Source organism: Pollicipes pollicipes, unplaced genomic scaffold (assembly GCF_011947565.3).
Source record: "Pollicipes pollicipes isolate AB1234 unplaced genomic scaffold, Ppol_2.1 Scaffold_7262;HRSCAF=8765_pilon_pilon_pilon, whole genome shotgun sequence".
NCBI lineage: Eukaryota > Metazoa > Arthropoda > Thecostraca > Pollicipedomorpha > Pollicipedidae > Pollicipes > Pollicipes pollicipes.
This window is the reverse complement of record NW_023597055.1, coordinates 24,245,175-24,262,214: the sequence shown is the minus strand read 5'-3', so window position 1 is coordinate 24,262,214 and position 17,040 is coordinate 24,245,175. Positions and strand designations below refer to the sequence as shown.

The window sequence follows — 17,040 nt, the reverse complement described above, 5'->3', positions numbered from 1 at the left end:
CTTGTCTTCGGACAAGCCCGTTAGCAGGGTCGCCAGCTCTCCCACGCGCAGTTGGCTGTCGGTCCTCTCTGATCCTCTCCGACTCTCCTCCCCCGACTCCCTCTGAATCCTTCTGGCTCCATCTGACTTTATCTGACCGCATCTGATTCCTTTGACTCCTCCCCGTTCCCGGGTAGGCTCTTGAACGAGGTCGCCGTACCTCTTGCTGGCAGTCAGCCGTGTGCCCCTTTAACTCTTGACCTCTGCAGTCAAGGCTTAGTCGGTCAGTGACCGCTGACTCCTCTCGTCCCGAACAAGCCCTCGAGCGGGGTCGCCATATCTCTCACTCGCAGGGTGGACCCGTTTGACCCTCTGTGACCTCTGACTCCCCCTCGTCCCGGGCAGGCCCGCGGGCGGGGTCGCCAGCTATCCCACTCGCAGTCGGCCGTATGCCCGTTTGACCCTCTGTGACCTCTGACTCCCCTCGTCCCGGGCAGGCCCGCGAGCGGGGTCGCCAGCTATCCCACTCGCAGTCGGCTGTTTGCCCGTTTGACCCTCTGTGACCTCTGACCCCTTCGTCCTGGGCAGGCCCGCGAGCGGGGTCGCCAGCTCTCCCACTCGCAGTCGGCGGTGGACTCGACGGCCAGCCAGCTCAGCACGCCGCGCACCTCGCCCACGCCCAGCCTGGCGCGCATCTCCTTCTCCAGCTCTTTCCACGAACTGGTGAGCGGGCCGGCGCCGCCCCGCCGGCCGGGCGCGACTCGCAGCCAGCTGACTGCGCCGCGCGCTGCCTGTCTTGCTGTGATGCCGGGGTGCTGGTGGGTGTAAATAGATTGGTGGACTACGCATGTGGCTCCCGCCGTTTGGTTAGATAGATGGATGTGCTTCATGGTCTGGTTCGGTATTGCGTAGTTCCGTCTCACTCCCTGCATTTAGCTACAGTGTAGGGTCAGGTGATTGGTCATGCAGATGTGACTTAGATCCCAGAGGCGTTCGGCTCGGGAGAGAAAGAGCGCCGGGCTGGGCCTGGTATTTCAAACCATTCAGTTTGACTACTTCGTTTAATATAGGGGAGTACCGGGATGTGGTCAACCCTTTATATGCATGCAGCATCTGCGTGTATTACAAGCATTGCAACTTTTTTGGTTGGATACAATGCTTGGCTTTGTATGTAGCATGTTTGCTGTGGTTTGTTGTAAGGCGGCTGTGAAGACGCCGTTTTGCTATGCATCAGTTTAACTATTTCTTTCGAAGCATGGCCGGCATGACACTGCTTTTGGTTTGCTCAGTATCCGCCCGATATGGCATCAGACGTATCCCTGTCGGGATTTCAGCTAACTGATGTAGAGCGCCCGCCCCTCGTGCACGCGCAGTGCCGCCTGGCGCCCCGCTGTGTGGAGCTGTACTAACCCAGCGCAGGAGAAGCTCGTGCCATGCCCCGTGTCGGCTGGCTGTCACACTCTCAGTGGTGTGTCGGCCGCCCGCCTGGCCGGTGGCTCGGCTGGTACTAACGGCTGCCCTGTCCCCCGCGCCCGTCCCGTCTGGCGGCTGTGCGGCAGGCGGCCCGGCAGGCCGGCACCTCGGTGAGTGGACGGCCGGCTCGCCCTGGCCGCGCGCGCCGCTGCACTGCGCCGACGCCGCACGGAGGTTGCTGCTCGCAGCGTGCGAAGTATCGCGAAATTTGCACCGGATGAAATGTCATGTAAAATGTCGTCTTGTTCGTACAGTAGTTCGCGTCTGTTGGTCTGCCTACATTTTCCGTGCAGTCCTTGAGGCGTGTTTTGTCGATGTGTCTGTGGAATTTCTTCCGTCCGGGGTGTCTGAAGAGAAGAAGGAGCGAGGTAGTGATGCATGCATTGGTGGTCACTTCTCATCCGCCTCACCCCTGCCCGAACCAGACGCGCCTTGTCCCTGATCGCGAGCGCGTCTCGTTTCCCACACAATCCGCACACACCTTCTGTATGTGGGAGAGTTCACAGGGAGCGACGGCCGCGTCCACGTCTTCATGCATCGTCATAGTCGTGGGGTGCTGGGGAATACACTGGCAGGGAGCCCGTCCTGGGGTGCTGGGGATTACACTGGCAGCGAGCTCGTCCTGGGTGCTGGGGATTACACTGGCAGCGAGCCCGTCCTGGGGTCGGGGGATTACACTGGCAGGGAGCCCGTCTTGGGGTGCTGGGGATTACACTGGCAGCGAGCCCGTCCTGGGGTCAGGGGAGTACACTGGCAGGGAGCCTGTCCTGGGGTGCGGGGGAGTACACTGGCAGCGAGCCCGTCCTGGGGTGCGGGGGATTACACTGGCAGCGAGCCTGTCCTGGGGTGCGGGGGAGTACACTGGCAGCGAGCCTGTCCTGGGGTCAGGGGAGTACACTGGCAGCGAGCCCGTCCTGGGGTGCGGGGGTAGTACACTGGCAGCGATCCCGTCCTGGGGTCAGGGGTGTACACTGGCAGCGAGCCTGTCCTGGGGTGCGGGGGAGTACACTGGCAGCGAGCCTGTCCTGGGGTCAGGGGAGTACACTGGCAGCGGGCCCGTCCTGGGGTGCGGGGGAGTACACTGGCAGCGATCCCGTCCTGGGGTCAGGGGAGTACACTGGCAGCGATCCCGTCCTGGGGTCAGGGGAGTACACTGGCAGCGATCCCGTCCTGGGGTCCGGGGATTACACTGGCAGCGAGCCCGTCCTGGGGTGCGCGGTGTACTCTGGTAGCGAGCCGGAACCTCCGCGTCCACCCCACCTCGCCCTGGTGACCAGCGAGCGCCCGCCTCGTGGCCGGCGGGGCCTGAGCGGCACCGCCGACGCCGGCAGGACGGCCTGCTGGAGCCGGCCACACCGCGCGCCACCAGCCTGTACGAGACGGTGCGCGCTGGCCAGGGTGCCGCCACCGTCGTCGAGTCGCTCTCCGCGCAGCTCAAGCAGAAGGAAGGTGAGACGGAGCGTCCAGCCGGCACGGCCTCTGGTGGCACGCTGGCCGGGGAGCGCTGGATAGCGGCCGCCTCAGATGATTTGTATGTCATCAACCGATATTGTTGCTGCCAGGAAATCAGCGGGCAGGCCGACCCCAGTATTAGATGACGTCTGCCAGCCTGTTGCCTTGCTGATGTAGCCTTCCGTTTGAGGCGTGGTGTTGCTGTTGGTTGCGCGTACCGGTCATTCCGGTACCTCCGCTCTAGATGCCGCCGTAAACGAAGCTCGTGCGTGACGTCATGCCGTGTAGTGAGCGGGCGAGGCGTACGGGCGTATCTTTAGAGCTACGTTGGTGGCGTCGAACTAATGACGCCTGGGAGGGAGCGGACGGCAGATGCTGTGCCGCTTCGCCGGCGCGATCTGCGGTGCAGTATCTGATGGTGCCAACTTCGCGCATGGTCCGGTCTGCGGTTGGTGTGGCCAGCGTCGTGGAGAGCCCTGTTAGCCTGTCTGTGGAGGTTGGCTGTGCTCACAGCAGTGCAAGGCTGAGTCCAGCGATGAGCCTGGCCCGCACGCCCCCACTCGGGGCTGGCTGGGTCCGACTCTGTCAGCCGATGAGGGGGGGGGAGGCTGAGCTGGCGACGCGCCGGCGGTTCCAATCTATCTACGACTCAGAACTGACCCTGCCTCTGACTTCGAGAGGCCCTGACTGTACTTGGTGAACGCGCTGAACCGTACCGGGAGTGTTCGGATTCATCTCGGGCCCTGACTCAGACTCTGACTCCGTGTCCACGGCTCGCGCGCGGCAGGTGAGCTGAACCAGCTGCGCGCCGAGCGCTCGGACCAGGATACGGCCCGGCAGCAGCTGAGCGGCGAGCTGGCGCGGCTCTCCGGCCAGCTGGAGACGGCGCAGGCGGCCGCCCAGCAGCTGGAGCCGCTCACCGAGCGTTTCCAGCAGCTCGAGTCCACCTATAACGCCCTGCTGCAGGTGGGGGCGACAGCTGGCCGGCGCCAGCCAGCTGGAGTGGCAGCACTGCCGCACCGACGCGGCTCGGGCTTATTGGGTCTTGTGGCGGTATAAATGATTTTCGCTGCGAATGTTAGCGTGCGCCGTAGGCCCGTTTCAGTTGTCATTGTCGGTCTATTGTGTTTATGTTAGTGGAGGGGGGGGGGGGGGGGGCTCCAGCACGTTGCGATTTCGTCTTGTTTCTGCTAGTATGTCGTGACAAAAGCTCATCAGCCGTAATTGACCCTTCCGAATGTAAACAAATACCTTTGCAGTTATACAAAGCATGCATCGATTGACATCCGGTGGCCAAAAAGACGTTGGCATTTATTTATTTTATTGAAAGCGTCAGTTCGGACGGGTCATTGATCGCATCAGACATTGCGTTTTCATGTTTTTCCAAAAGACGTGCCTGCCTGAAAGCTCTGAGTCGTTAGCAACCTGCGCTTCTTGCCAAGTTTTGTGGTCATTTGTGTTCAGGCCCGTTCGTCCCATTCCCCATCCCAGCGGCCGTGCGCTGAGCGCTAGTGCCCGCCGCCCCCGGCAGATGTATGGCGAGAAGGCGGAGGAAAGCGAGGAGCTCAAGCTGGACCTGGCCGACGTCAAGGAGATGTACAAACAGCAGATCGACCAGCTGACCAAGCGCTCCTGAAGCTGGCCCAGCGTGGCTGGTCTGGCCGCGTGGGTGCTGGGCCACTGGTCCGGCTGCTAGCGGCGGCCAGCGGCGCCGCCTCCGCACGGCTGCTCCGCTGGTCCCAGCTGGCAGCTGGTGGACCCCCAGCCGGCCCAGCGCTGGCCAGGTGGACCCCAGCTGTGCCAGCACTGGCCAGGTGAACTCCAGGCGTCCCAGCGCTGACCAAGTAGACCCTAGACATCCCAGCGCTGGACAAGTGGACCTCAGCCGTCCCAGCGCTGGCCGGGTTGACGGCAGCTGGCCTCGGCCGCGCCGCTGGTCTGGACGGCGTGTGGACGGCCGGTCGCCGGACTCTCCAGGTGGATGACTGGCCTCAGCCACGCGCAGCTCAGCGACCGGAGAGTGCCGGGCGGCGGCGGCGGCGGCGCCCGGCCGGCGACTCCGGGGCCTCAGCCAACAGGCAGCCAGACGATGCACAATGACTTTAGAAGGGGCCTCGGCTCTACCCATCCCGCCGGGTGAATGGGTCTGTGTTGAACGCGTCCGAAGCCGTGTGTGAGATGAGGGAAGGATTTCAAGAGGTTGTGAGAGGTTGTAGACGTGTAAGCCCTCCGACATGCGTATTGCGCAAGCCACACCTGGGAGGAAGTAAATGACATTTCATGGGTAACTTCCACCAGATTAATATGCGCGTTGTGGTCGAAACGCCTTTACTCAGAGTTAAGTCGTTTCGGGGCATTGGTTGTACGAAGTTTTTTAGCACCCAATCCGTGACTTGTACGTCATAGTTGGCATTCGACGGGGTTGGGAAGCGTGTGCCGGTCGTCCGTGACAGGGATGACCGGGTCGACGGATAGCAGAGCATTCCGTTTCCTCACGCGGTGCCTTACCGTAAGCCAACGCGGCCATACCGGCACCGACCGTCAGAGGTCCTCCGTCGCCACGCCTCGTCTCCACCCCCGAGCGGGGAGAGCCGGGGCACCAGCGCGTCGCCAGGCCGGCGGCGGCTCGCCGGCCGGGACTGACGGACCGCCGGCCGCGCTAGCCCACGCGTCTCGTCTCCAGGAGGCGGATTCCCTCGGACGCGCCGCAGAACCCCGGGCTTTCGATGTGCGACGGCGCCGCAGGATGGCAGCGCTGCCGCGGAGCCGTCGCCGACCGCGCTCCGGGTAGGGATGTGGCGTCGACCCGGCGCCCCCGCGAGCTCGTGATAAGCGCTGTTGGATCGGCCAGTGCGGTTGTTTTCTCCTGGGGCATGCATTCCTGAACGGCTCGGCAAGGTTTGGTTTTGTTACGTTTTCTTCCGCGAGGTGCGTTGTTCGTGTGCAGGAAGGGGCATTCCTTGGTGCAATCAGTAGAGGATGACGCATCGCCGGTAATTTATGATTATTTATTCGGCGACGCCGAAAATGCGACCCCTCACTACAATGCTGCAAGTATGGTAAATGTATCATAGCGAAATATATTTATACTCAGCGGCGCCGTATTTGTAGCCTGGGGCGTATCGAGCGAGCTGTCACACACGGCGGACGACGTCAACAGAATGCACAGGTCAGGGGAGCTGAATACCACACGGCTGTCCCTTTGTACCACCACAAACAAGCGGACAGCAGCCGCCTCACGGTGTGGGACGGTGGGGTCCCCACGTGACCACCCTGCCTCAGGCGGGGCGCGGGGCGCCGGCCACCTGCCCCCCCCCCCCCCCCCCACTCCCCACTTCAAGAGCCGCCCCCGGTACACACACACACTCTCACCCGGAAGCTGCGGGCAGGACGCCGCCGACAGTCGCCCAGGGCCCGTCAAGCTGACGAAGGCCGCCGAGCGTCCGACAATACAGTCAGGCCCACACAACTCACACAATACAGTCGAGCACACGACGGACAACGATAATCGGCGGGACGGCGTGCGCCCTGCGGTCGAGCACAGAACAGGCGGCCACCGCGGACCGTTCGCGAGAAAAGGCCTGGACACCGGCACGCAGCCGTAGCGGTGTCGCGTCCGCGCTGTCGCCGGCGGCCCACGGAGCGACTGTGGACGCCAGCCGGGACAGCGACGCTCTGGGAGGGCCCGCCACGGCCGGGCTGGGGCACGTCCGCCTGGCGCCAGAGGCTGGGCCGAGCTCGTCCGGTCAGGCCCCCTGAGAGACGAGCTCCGCTTGTCCCAGGAGTCTGGCCGTTCGGCCCGCTCCTCCCCGGCAGACAGAGACTGCCAGCCGCCAGCGACAGCAGCTGTCCGGCCCACTCCCGGAGGACGAGTCCGAGCAAGAGAAAGGGTTCATTTCACCCAAAAGAGGCGAGTCGGGGAGGAGCGTTGCCGCGGCCGCGCCGCTCACTTCTTTCAGGCGCAGACGAGCTCTCGAGGCCGGCTCCAGCTCCAGTGGCCGGCGGAGGCGCCAGCTCCCGAGGCCGGCTCCAGCTCCAGTGGCCGGCGGACACGCCAGCTCCCGAAGCCGGCTCCAGCTCCGATGGCCGGCGGACGCGCCAGCTCCCGAGGCCGGCTCCAGCTCCAAAGGCCGGTCGCGCTGCTCACTTCTTCCAGGCGTAGACGAGCTCGAGCGGCCGGCCGACGCGCCAGTGCCGCTCGCTGACCTGGTCCAGAGTCAGATCGCCCGGCAGCGTGACGTACTGGCCGGCCGCAGGCGACACCTGGATGCTGAAGTTGGTCAGGTTGCCGGCCAGCGGCGACTCCAGGTCCAGCGGCAGCCGCATCATTAGGTACTTGGTCAGGTGGTCCACTGCAACGGACACACACGGACGGCGTCAACCGTCAGTGACTGCGGCTTCGGCCACAAGGACCAACACTGGGGCCATATGGGCTGCACCTACTTCTAGTTTATGTAACGCCGATGACCCTAAATACGATGCGTAGGATGCGGTGCGGTTTCGTACTAGATACTGAATGGCAGCTAAACTGAACGACCCATGGGACAAAGAGCGGAGCTGAGCGCTGCACGGGTATTGCTGGACGGGACTGAGCCCGCGGTGATCATGTTTGGAGGTTTTACGAACGTATCGGCAACCGGGGCCATGTCGCGCTCGAACTCACTGCTGGCTGAGAAATGAACCGGTGCTTGGACGGCTCACACATAGTGGTTTGAAGCTGGCATCCCCTTAATGGGCGCCATATGACCAACGCAGCCGGTACGCTCTACAACCAAAGCCATGGTCTGATATCGAACAGGCGCTTTAAGTCACTAACGATCCAGAGGTCGGTCGGCCTGCCCCGGCACTGCGCTGCGCTGGTAAGCCGGCCAGCACGGGCGAGGCCGTCACCAACCTGTGGCGTTGGCCGTGGTCTTGAGGTAGCGGACGGCATTCTCCTTGAGGTCGCGCAGCAGGGCCACGTCGCCGGCCATCTCCACCGGATGCGGCTTGAAAACCTGCCGGCGGCGGACAGGCGTCGGCGGCCAGGCTCCGTCAGGAAGGTTACGGGCTCCGTATGGAAGGTCACGTGCTCCGTAAGGAAGGTCACGGGCTCCGTATGGAAGATCACGGGCTCCGTAAGGAAGGTCACGGGCTCCGTATGGAAGGTCACGGGCTCCGTATGGAAGGTTACGGGCTCCGTAAGGAAGGTCACGGGCTCCGTATGGAAGGTCACGGGCTCCGTATGGAAGGTCACGGGCTCCGTATGGAAGGTTACGGGCTCCGTAAGGAAGGTCATGGGCTCCGTATGGAAGGTCACGGGCTCCGTATGGAAGGTCACGGGCTCCGTCAGGAAGGCTACGGGCTCCGTACGGAAGGTTACGGGCTCCGTATGGAAGGTTACGGGCTCCGTAAGGAAGGTCACGGGCTCCGTATGGAAGGTCACGGGCTCCGTAAGGAAGGTCACGGGCTCCGTAAGGAAGGTCACGGGCTCCGTAAGGAAGGTCACGGGCTCCGTACGGAAGGTTACGGTCTCCGTAAGGAAGATCACGAACTCCGCGCGGGAGATCACAGACTCCATACGGGAAATCACGGGCTCCGTGCGGGGGATCACGGATTCCGTACGAGATCACGAGTCCCGTGCGAGACCATGGGCTCGGGTCGGTCGAGATGACCAGCTGTCCTCGGCACGTGCACGCCGGCGCGGCTACGAGGCTGGTCACGCGCCCACGCGTCCACGTTTAGGCACACCGAGTCCATACATGCAGATCGCCCCCGTTGTCGGCTCCCATTCGAAACAAGCCACGCCGCGGGGACGACGGAAAGCAATAGTGGAAACTTCCTCAGCTCAAAGCCTCACAATGCCACACCAGGCGCCTGTGTCCCTCTCGCCATGAGCACCAGACTGGCCCGGGGTCCACTCACCAGCTCGATTTCCGGCACGGCCGGCTCGTCGACCGCCTCGCCGTCGTTGCTGGTCGAGGGTGCCTCCAGGCCGGACGACTCGTTCTCCGAGGTCAGCTTGGCGCGCTTGGCGGGTGGCGGCGCGCTCGGCACCGGGGCGGCAGCCGGCGCCGGCTGCTCGGCAGCAGGCTCGGCAGCGCCGCCTGCCCGACAAGCGGAGCACCATTTGTCAAGGAACATGGTTAAAAAATTTCAGACGGCTCATGACCATTCCTACCACCGGCTGTCATAATCGATGTTTTTCTTTTCCTAGTTCAATCAGCACAACACAGCACAAAACCAGCACTGGTGGAAATTTAGAGATGACAATGAAGAACAACTGCATGAACACAACTGGATGCAATGAGTTGTATATAGGAGCATGATCAGGTGAAGGTGATATTTTACAACTGGAAGGAAGACAGAACACAAAATAATGCTGCATTTTCTTCTTACTACTGGCAACATTGCTCTGGTTGTGATATGTAATCCTGCTTTCTGAAACTAGACCCACCACGTCACGCGACTTGCATGCCACTTTTCGGCTTTATGTTGGTTCCGTGACCATGCATTTACAGCGTGAATTGTTATCCCTCTTGCCTTAGTTTTCTTTGCCATCATGCAATTACAGTACATATCTTTAATTATGACATCTGACACAGTCAGTCCAAATAACATATGCTGATGTTGCATTGGTGGAAAACATTGACTGTCATGGGAACATAATCAAAGTGCTTTGTCTGTGATTAGGCTGCCACTGATAGGTCACTTCCTCATTGCAGTGTGGCAATATTAAGGTTTCCAATGGAAATTACAGGTTCTGGTGAACATAGAAAATAGTGGCAATCAGGATATACATCAACCTTTGTCCATATCTTACATCATAACGCATGACCTTGGATGGCTCAAAGCCTGTGGTGGCACGTTAGCACGCCACCAGCACATCGCAGCGTGGATGGAATCCTCATCTGTGAGTGAGTTGCAAAGTGACTCGAAAGACTCTTAAGAAATGCGAGGGGATGTTCTGTTGAATTGAGTGAGCACACCTCACCCAGCCTGATCAGGGGCATCCAGTGAGCTTAATTCTTCGCATTTACCAGGTGTTGAAGAATACCTACGTAGTCTTTCCATCGAAACAGGGACTGAAACCTTCAAAAGAAAAAGCATCCTTTTGAATAACTATGTTTTCCTCAGTACCATCCTTTACATACAACTACTGGGCAAGATGGGCAGACCATTATTAACTGACTAAGTGATCAGAAATAGGCTGCACACTTGTGTGATGAACCTGAACTCATGCAAGCTTAGCAAAGAGGACTGCAGTCTAGTAAACATGAAGGTAGGTTCCTCAATATTAGCTTGATTGCATTTAAACCTGACACCAAAACAGGTGCATTGGAAAATAGGCAATAATCCATCAACTCAAACATCCCTGCCAATGTCAGCTCACTTTCCTAGTGTTGCACTTTAAACATCACATTCAATGAACAGCTGACAACAAGGCGAATCAGCCAGCCACACAATGGTATTGTACACATTATATGTGATCCACTATCATGGGGACAAATGAGAAGGATGATGAATATTGGCACCAGAATGAGGAGTGACAAACGTTGGCCACAGAATGAGGAGTAGTATAATGAGATAGGCCTACACTACTCCAAATTTAACTACTTGCTGCATAAAAGCCATGTTGTAAGCTACTTGCTGTGCAAACTGTTGTGTCTTGGCAACTAATTTTTGGGCAAAGTCTGACCCTGCAGGTTTCCTCTTGATTTCTGTGTGGGCTTTATTGGAAGAAAGCATTCTCCATAGCATTCCCATTCATCCAAAAAAACTGCCTCTCTGGGAACTAGGGGAATACATTCCCCTCCATTCCTCCTACAACTGAGCCCTGATCAAGTTGGGTGTCAGCCCACACAGCATGAGGGTGAAGAGCAAATTGATAAGCAGGCCAGGTGTCAAGATTCAGGGTAATAAATAGGGCAGCAGACATGCAACCAACAACATGTGCTCAGACTGCCATAGAACCGGGAGACTGCTGCCATGAGCTTATTGTTATATTGTATGCCCAACTGGCTACATTTGGAGTGCTGGCTCACTAGCAGGCTCTTCAAAATACTTTAATTTGTTCTCTCTTGATTTCTCTAACTTAATTGATGGAAACATGCTTGTCCTTTAGATGCCTTTTTAGGACTAAGCATTAAACAAGGCTTACAGTTTCATTGGTTTTCAGATCAGCAAACATTGCAATCATGGAACAACCACCTGGTGACATTTGTGTCCTGCGTGTGATGAACTAAGGTACAACTTGGAAAAACTGTAAGCGTAAAGAGAAACTCTTGTGACAAAGGGATGCCATCTGCTATTTATATTTCAGGATTCTAGGTGAGGCACCATACTCATACTAGCAACATTACACCTGTCTTATACATTTGCATTATCAAGCTGATGCAGTGCTTGCATTTTGGCTTTTTTTGCCACCAGTGGTTTCTGCCAGTCAGTTCTAATGGATCAAGATTGGCTGGCAGACTGTTTCATGTGGCTGCCTTCAATTCTGCTGAGGAGCAACTTACATTTAACCTACAATATGCTTAACTGTATTCCTGTATGCTGGTTACTACATAAATTTTACCTATTTGGTTACAGGAGCTTATCTATATCACAGAACTATGCATAACATGTGTAAGTGTCACACAACAGGTTCAACAAGATACCTGAACTCATGTGCTGCTGGTAATGATTGGTACTTAAATTTATAAAACTTCTGAGGTCACTTGACATCAACACATTCACAAAACTTTGGCATGATATCTCAGTGGAATTCAACCAAGACTTACCCTGGGGAGCAGCTTCCACTGGTGTGGGTGGTGCTTGACTTCCTGGATTGCTGGAATCATCTGCAACAGCTTTCTTCCTGTTTTGCCTATTCTGTGCCTGAATCTTGATGCCCTCTTCAATTGAACTGACAAGGGCAGCCTGGCTATGACTCTTGTTCAACTTTGCCAGGACACGCTCCTGATGAGCTTCATACTCATCGCGACTTGGGTAAATCTTGGCAATCAAATTGTCAAAATTGGGATCTGGTCGCAGAGATCTCTTAGACACCAGCTTTTTCCGACAAGTTGGACATTCTTTATTGCCAGACCGGAGGGCAGTAATGATGCATTCATTGCAGAACCGATGCAAGCACTCCTTTGTGGTCATGGTATTTTTCAGCATGTCCAAGCATATGGGACACATCAGCTCACTGTGCAAGCTGCGAGGGGATACTGCAATAACAGTATTGTCAATGACTGGCTCTTGTGGTGTCCTGTGAAGCTCATAAAGCGACAATTCCCAAGTCTTGTTTGTGCCAGATGCATCTGCGCTCACAGCCATCTTGCAAAAGCGGGTGCACAATTTGCCACAATTTTCTGAGTAAAAATCAGTCTCCTCGGATCAAATTTACCTTAACTTCGTCTTATTCACCTTAGAAGTTTCACATTCGACACTACCTTCATGGTATACCACTCGATACAAAAAACTTAAGTTTGACGCAGCAGACCGAAAGTCCAATGTTTTCTTGATTGCAATCAGACTTTCGTCTGAATCATTTACATCCGAAGCCCCTCCTCAAGGGGAGCCAAGCTAACGCACCGATACGAATAAAATGCAAAACGCCCAAACGCCCGCAGCCCGCGCCCCACACAGGTCATGAACTGTACTTTGACCGCTGTTGCTTCGCAATTTTGCAACGTAGGCAAAAGTGGCACGTCTTCAAGGAAGTGTTTACTGTAATGGTGTATCGCGTAAAAACTGGCAAAATAAATGACGTTTCAAATTAAATAATAATGAAAAGGAATGTTTAGAGGTTTATTACATTTAATGTTATTTAAAAGCAATTTTTTACACACATTTTTTTAAATATCGCTATTGTTAGACTTAGCAAGCAAAGTTTGTATTGTATGACGTCATTCTATAGGAAAAATAAGCCTCATGCTCTCCTGTTATTTTGCTGCGCCACAACAGTCATATTCCTTCGAGCGGGAAGTGAACGGGGCGGACTGGAGGTCGCTGTCATCTGAGGTACTGGCGCGTTAATTCACGTAATTGTGTGAATCGTGAGACTTAATAATTCGGATCGTTATGGGATCATGCGTACATGTCTGCGTATCCGTTTCGGTTTCAATGTAACATTTAGACTAAGGTCCACGTGTCATTGCCGCCAAATGCTGTGAATTTTAGATGCGAGTGGGTTATATGACACCTGCAGATTGTTGTTGTTATCGTGAGCATTTCAAACAACATTACCCATGTTTTGGGGGAAAAGTGTTAACAGAAAGATGGAAATTCACAAGTAGACAGGTTTTATTGCTTTAAATGTTGTCCTATAAACAGCCTTGTTTGACATCAGTGGGCTGTGGCCTGCAAAAGATGCCATACCAGTCAACAGGGCAGGCCTTATCCTACCATGAATGAGGCAGCCAAGTTATTTTGGCAGGGGCCAATGATTTGACTATGGGCTGGGGATGGGGTTAGTCCTGAAAATATTTGTCATGATCTAATTTGTGCTTTGTACTAAGCTACTGTGCTAACTACCAGCTACTAAGCAACCCCTTTGCTCTGCTCAAAATGGTTAGCAATCATCCTGACTTCCCCATACCAAATTTTGCATATCAACTTAACAGGATTTGGAAATGTATTAAGCATTTCACAATGGAAACAATCAATTTTCACTGCTTCACAGTAGCCACACAGTGTAGGTATACATTCCTACTTAACATTGGAAAAAATCATGGTACACCATTTGTCGTGTTGAAGGCAGAACATATCGTAAATAATCTTGAAATGGGTAGATTCATGCTTCTACCTTCAAATTTTATTATTTACGATAGCGAGCTCCGGAGCGCTGCACGCACCCCACCACCTTGACTTCCCAGCGCCGTTTCTGTGTTGCTGTTGCGTAATTACAATATCTCCGCTTATCAAGAACCATACAAATTTATGGGGCCAAGGTAACAATAATAATGCAATGAAAAACATTTCTTATCACATCTAGGTACGTTTATGAAACGGACAGGACAGAATAGTCCAGAACATAGCCTAAACTAAACTAGCCTAGCCTAGCCTGACATAACCTAACCTAACCTAACCTAACCTAACCTAACGTAACCTAACCTAACCTAACCTAACCTAACCTAACCTAACCTAACCTAACCTAACCTAACCTAACCTAGCCTAGCCTGACAACCTGACCTAAACTAGCCTAACCTAACCTAACCTAACCTAGCCTAACCTAACCTAACCTAACCTAACCTAACCTAACCTAACCTAACCTAACCTAACCTAACCTAACCCCCACCCTATCCCCTTCAACCCAGAGTCCCATTGGCATCCATGTTCCACGCCATATATATGTACCGTATTGAGAAGTTTTGTTTAGCCGTCATATTCTCATTTTGCTTTTCATTCCCACGCAAAAACGTCATATTTCCCCACCATGTTGATCAATCTACAAACAATATGGAAGACTGCTTGGATCATTGACCTATACAAGTCATAGGTCAGTGGCTTGGATGTGTAAGAAACACATCTTATTGAATTCTTGTTACCTTGGTCTCATACATTTTTATGGTTCTTGATGCGCAGTAATGTTGTGATCACGCAGTAATGTTGTGATCACGAGTAGAAATGGCGCCGGGGTCGTGGTTGCTGCGTGTTTGCGCTCGGGTGTTCGCTATCGTAGTTATTTAAGTTCCAAGGTAAGAGCTTAGATGACCTGTTTTACGATTAATTACGAGATGTTCTGCCTTAGAAACGATGATTGATGTACAATGCTCGTTCGTAACATGAGGTAGGAATGTATACCCTGACCAGCCACACAAACACTGGCAAACACAGCTTTTTTTTTTTGCTTGTGCAAGTCTGTGTCCAAGCACTTCAATTTAACAGTTCTCTCACCACAGGGGTGTTGGGCAAGCATTAGCATCCAGGGCTGGACAGAATAATATGACAGTGATAAGGACAATTATGACACAGTTAAGATGAATGTGCCACATTTCCTCTCTAGGCTGCCCCTGCTATTTTGGATTACCTATCATTGATTTTACACACTAGTGCATTTTCTGGTTTCACTTGATCTCTACCCTGGCCCAATACTCGCCACTATTGTGATGGGCTCCCCGAAAGTAATGTGAGATACCCAAATTCAGGATGTCCTGCCATAGAATGTACAGGTGTAAAACATGTCCAAAACCATCCAAAAGTACCATTTCTCTCCTCAGCCCCATCCCAACAATATGGAGTCAAACTATGTTACGCTCTGCATACTGGAGTGGGCTGAGTTTAGTGTGTGCCAATTTGCATTAACCATGTCCTGCTGCTTTTGCAAGACCATGCCAATACTTCTGAAAAACTGGTGTAATTAAGATGCTAAAGTAAAATACTTGATGTTAAAGTATGAATTTGGTGGCACTTTTAATACCAGCAGTGATGTAAGTTTGACATCTGTGGAATTTTCTTACCACTCCCTCCATGCTGTCATGGTATGGAGTCATAATAGCACCTAAATATTTTATGTTCTTGGCAAATGAATGTAGCTCAGTCATTATTGCATGGTAGCTTGGACTTCTACAAATTGTGCTTTTTTGTGGAATGCAAGCTAGCATCAAGATAAACATCTGATATTCTGTGTGCATGCATCTTTGATGTCCAGCAGTGTAACAGAAAGGATGCTGTAGCTCCCTAAACAGGAAATTGCTGGCATATTTTACATGTATTAGAACTGTTGGCTGATAACACTTATTCACTTGGATGCCCAATGTGAAAATCTGAACACACAGGAAGCAAATAGATGATGTTGGAACCATTCACTAGGATGATGGGCCCACCATGAATACTAGGATGGTGAATTGATTCACTGCCATCTGTTGTCACTTTATGAGCATGACCCTACCTGGCTCGTTTCTAGAGGTCAGCCTTGAAAACGCAGCGCCGGACCGGACTGCGGGCAGGCTGAGCGCAGCGTGACCGGACCACGGCCAGGCGGAGCGCAGCGTGACCGGACCGCGGCGAGGCGGGGCGCGACCAGGCGGAGCGCAGCGTGACCGGACCGCGGCCAGGCGGAGCGCAGCGTGACCGGACCGCGGCCAGGCGGAGCGCAGCGTGACTGGACTGCAGCCAGGCGTGGGCGGACCTTGCGTGCGGTGGACGGCCGCCCCCTGGCGCAGCCATGCCATGCGAGGTGATCACCCTGCAGCTGGGCCAGTGCGGCAACCAGATCGGCTTCGAGTTCTGGAAGAAGCTGTGCGCCGAGCACGGCATCAGTCCGGACGGCGTGCTGGAGGAGTTCGCCGCCGACGGCCAGGACCGCAAGGACGTATTCTTCTACCAGGCCGACGACGAGCACTACATTCCGCGCTCTGTGCTGCTCGACCTGGAGCCGCGCGTCATCCACAGTATCATGTCGTCGCCGTACGCCAAGCTGTACAACCCGGAGAACGTGTACCTGTCGAAGGACGGCGGCGGTGCCGGCAACAACTGGGCCTCCGGCTACAGCCAGGGCGAGCGCCTCTATGAGGAGGTGTTCGACATTATCGACCGCGAGGCGGACAACAGCGACAGTCTCGAGGGCTTCGTGCTGTGCCACTCGATCGCCGGCGGCACCGGCTCCGGCATGGGCTCCTTCATCCTGGAGAAGCTCAACGACCGCTTCCCGAAGAAGCTGATCCAGACGTACTCGGTGTTTCCGAGCCAGGACGAGATCAGCGACGTGGTGGTGCAGCCGTACAATTCGCTGCTGACGCTGAAGCGACTGACGCAGAGCGCCGACTGCGTGGTCGTGCTCGACAACACGGCGCTCAACCGGATCGCCGTCGACCGGCTGCACATCCAGAACCCAACGTTCACGCAGATCAACTCGCTCGTGTCGACCATCATGTCGGTGAGCACGACCACGCTGCGCTACCCAAGCTACATGAACAACGACCTGATCGGGCTGATCGCGCCGCTGATCCCGACGCCTCGGCTGCACTTCCTCATGACGGGCTACACGCCGCTCACTACCGACCAGGTCAGTGGGCCGGGCAGCCGGGTACGGGGCCGGGCCGCCGGGTACGGGGCCGGGCAGGCCGGGCACGGAGCAGGGCAGGCCGGGCCGCCGGGTACGGCGCAGGACAGGCTGAGCACGACGGCCGGCTGCACGTGGGACGGTCGGGTGTCCGACACCGCCGC

General features: G+C 55.4%; 3 protein-coding genes across 3 annotated transcripts in view; 2 read left to right on the top strand and 1 right to left on the bottom strand.

Moving 5' to 3' along the window:
- Tmf (TATA element modulatory factor) overlaps nucleotides 1-4,540 on the top strand; it is a 19,681-nt gene extending 15,141 nt beyond the window's left edge. The window contains exons 13-17 of the mRNA XM_037237907.1: nucleotides 627-702; nucleotides 1,539-1,562; nucleotides 2,850-2,901; nucleotides 3,692-3,735; nucleotides 4,436-4,540. Coding sequence (XP_037093802.1) covers nucleotides 627-702; nucleotides 1,539-1,562; nucleotides 2,850-2,901; nucleotides 3,692-3,735; nucleotides 4,436-4,540 — 301 coding nt within the window. The remainder of the gene's footprint in view (nucleotides 1-626; nucleotides 703-1,538; nucleotides 1,563-2,849; nucleotides 2,902-3,691; nucleotides 3,736-4,435) is intronic.
- A 1,717-nt stretch (nucleotides 4,541-6,257) lies between these two features.
- On the bottom strand, nucleotides 6,258-12,521 carry Sce (E3 ubiquitin-protein ligase Sce). Its single transcript, XM_037238505.1, has 4 exons — nucleotides 11,667-12,521; nucleotides 8,809-8,990; nucleotides 7,799-7,901; nucleotides 6,258-7,256 (listed from the first exon to the last, which is right to left on the bottom strand). The coding sequence occupies exons 1-4, from the start codon at nucleotides 12,205-12,207 to the stop codon at nucleotides 7,048-7,050; spliced, it is 1,035 nt and encodes a 344-aa protein (XP_037094400.1). The 5' UTR covers nucleotides 12,208-12,521; the 3' UTR covers nucleotides 6,258-7,047.
- Nucleotides 12,522-15,029: 2,508 nt separating this feature from the next.
- Nucleotides 15,030-16,881, top strand: LOC119113801 (tubulin gamma-1 chain; the record flags this gene model as incomplete). The annotated part of the gene is given in 2 exon segments (XM_037238035.1): nucleotides 15,030-15,302; nucleotides 15,779-16,881. A coding segment is annotated over 1 exon segment (842 nt), but the record flags the coding sequence as incomplete, so codon positions are not given.
- Between the last annotated feature and the right edge of the window lie 159 nt (nucleotides 16,882-17,040).

What these genes read in the sequence shown, in the direction of transcription:
- Sce (XM_037238505.1), bottom strand. Translation starts at nt 12,207, where the DNA reads ATGGCTGTGAGCGCAGATGCATCTGGCACAAACAAGACTTGGGAATTG. An exon ending in AGTGGAAGCTGCTCCCCAGG is followed by an intron (nt 8,991 to 11,666) that starts GTAAGTCTTGGT and finishes CTTGTCGGGCAG; the next exon opens with GCGGCGCTGCCGAGCCTGCT. An exon ending in GACCACGGCCAACGCCACAG is followed by an intron (nt 7,257 to 7,798) that starts GTTGGTGACGGC and finishes TGTCCGTTGCAG; the next exon opens with TGGACCACCTGACCAAGTAC.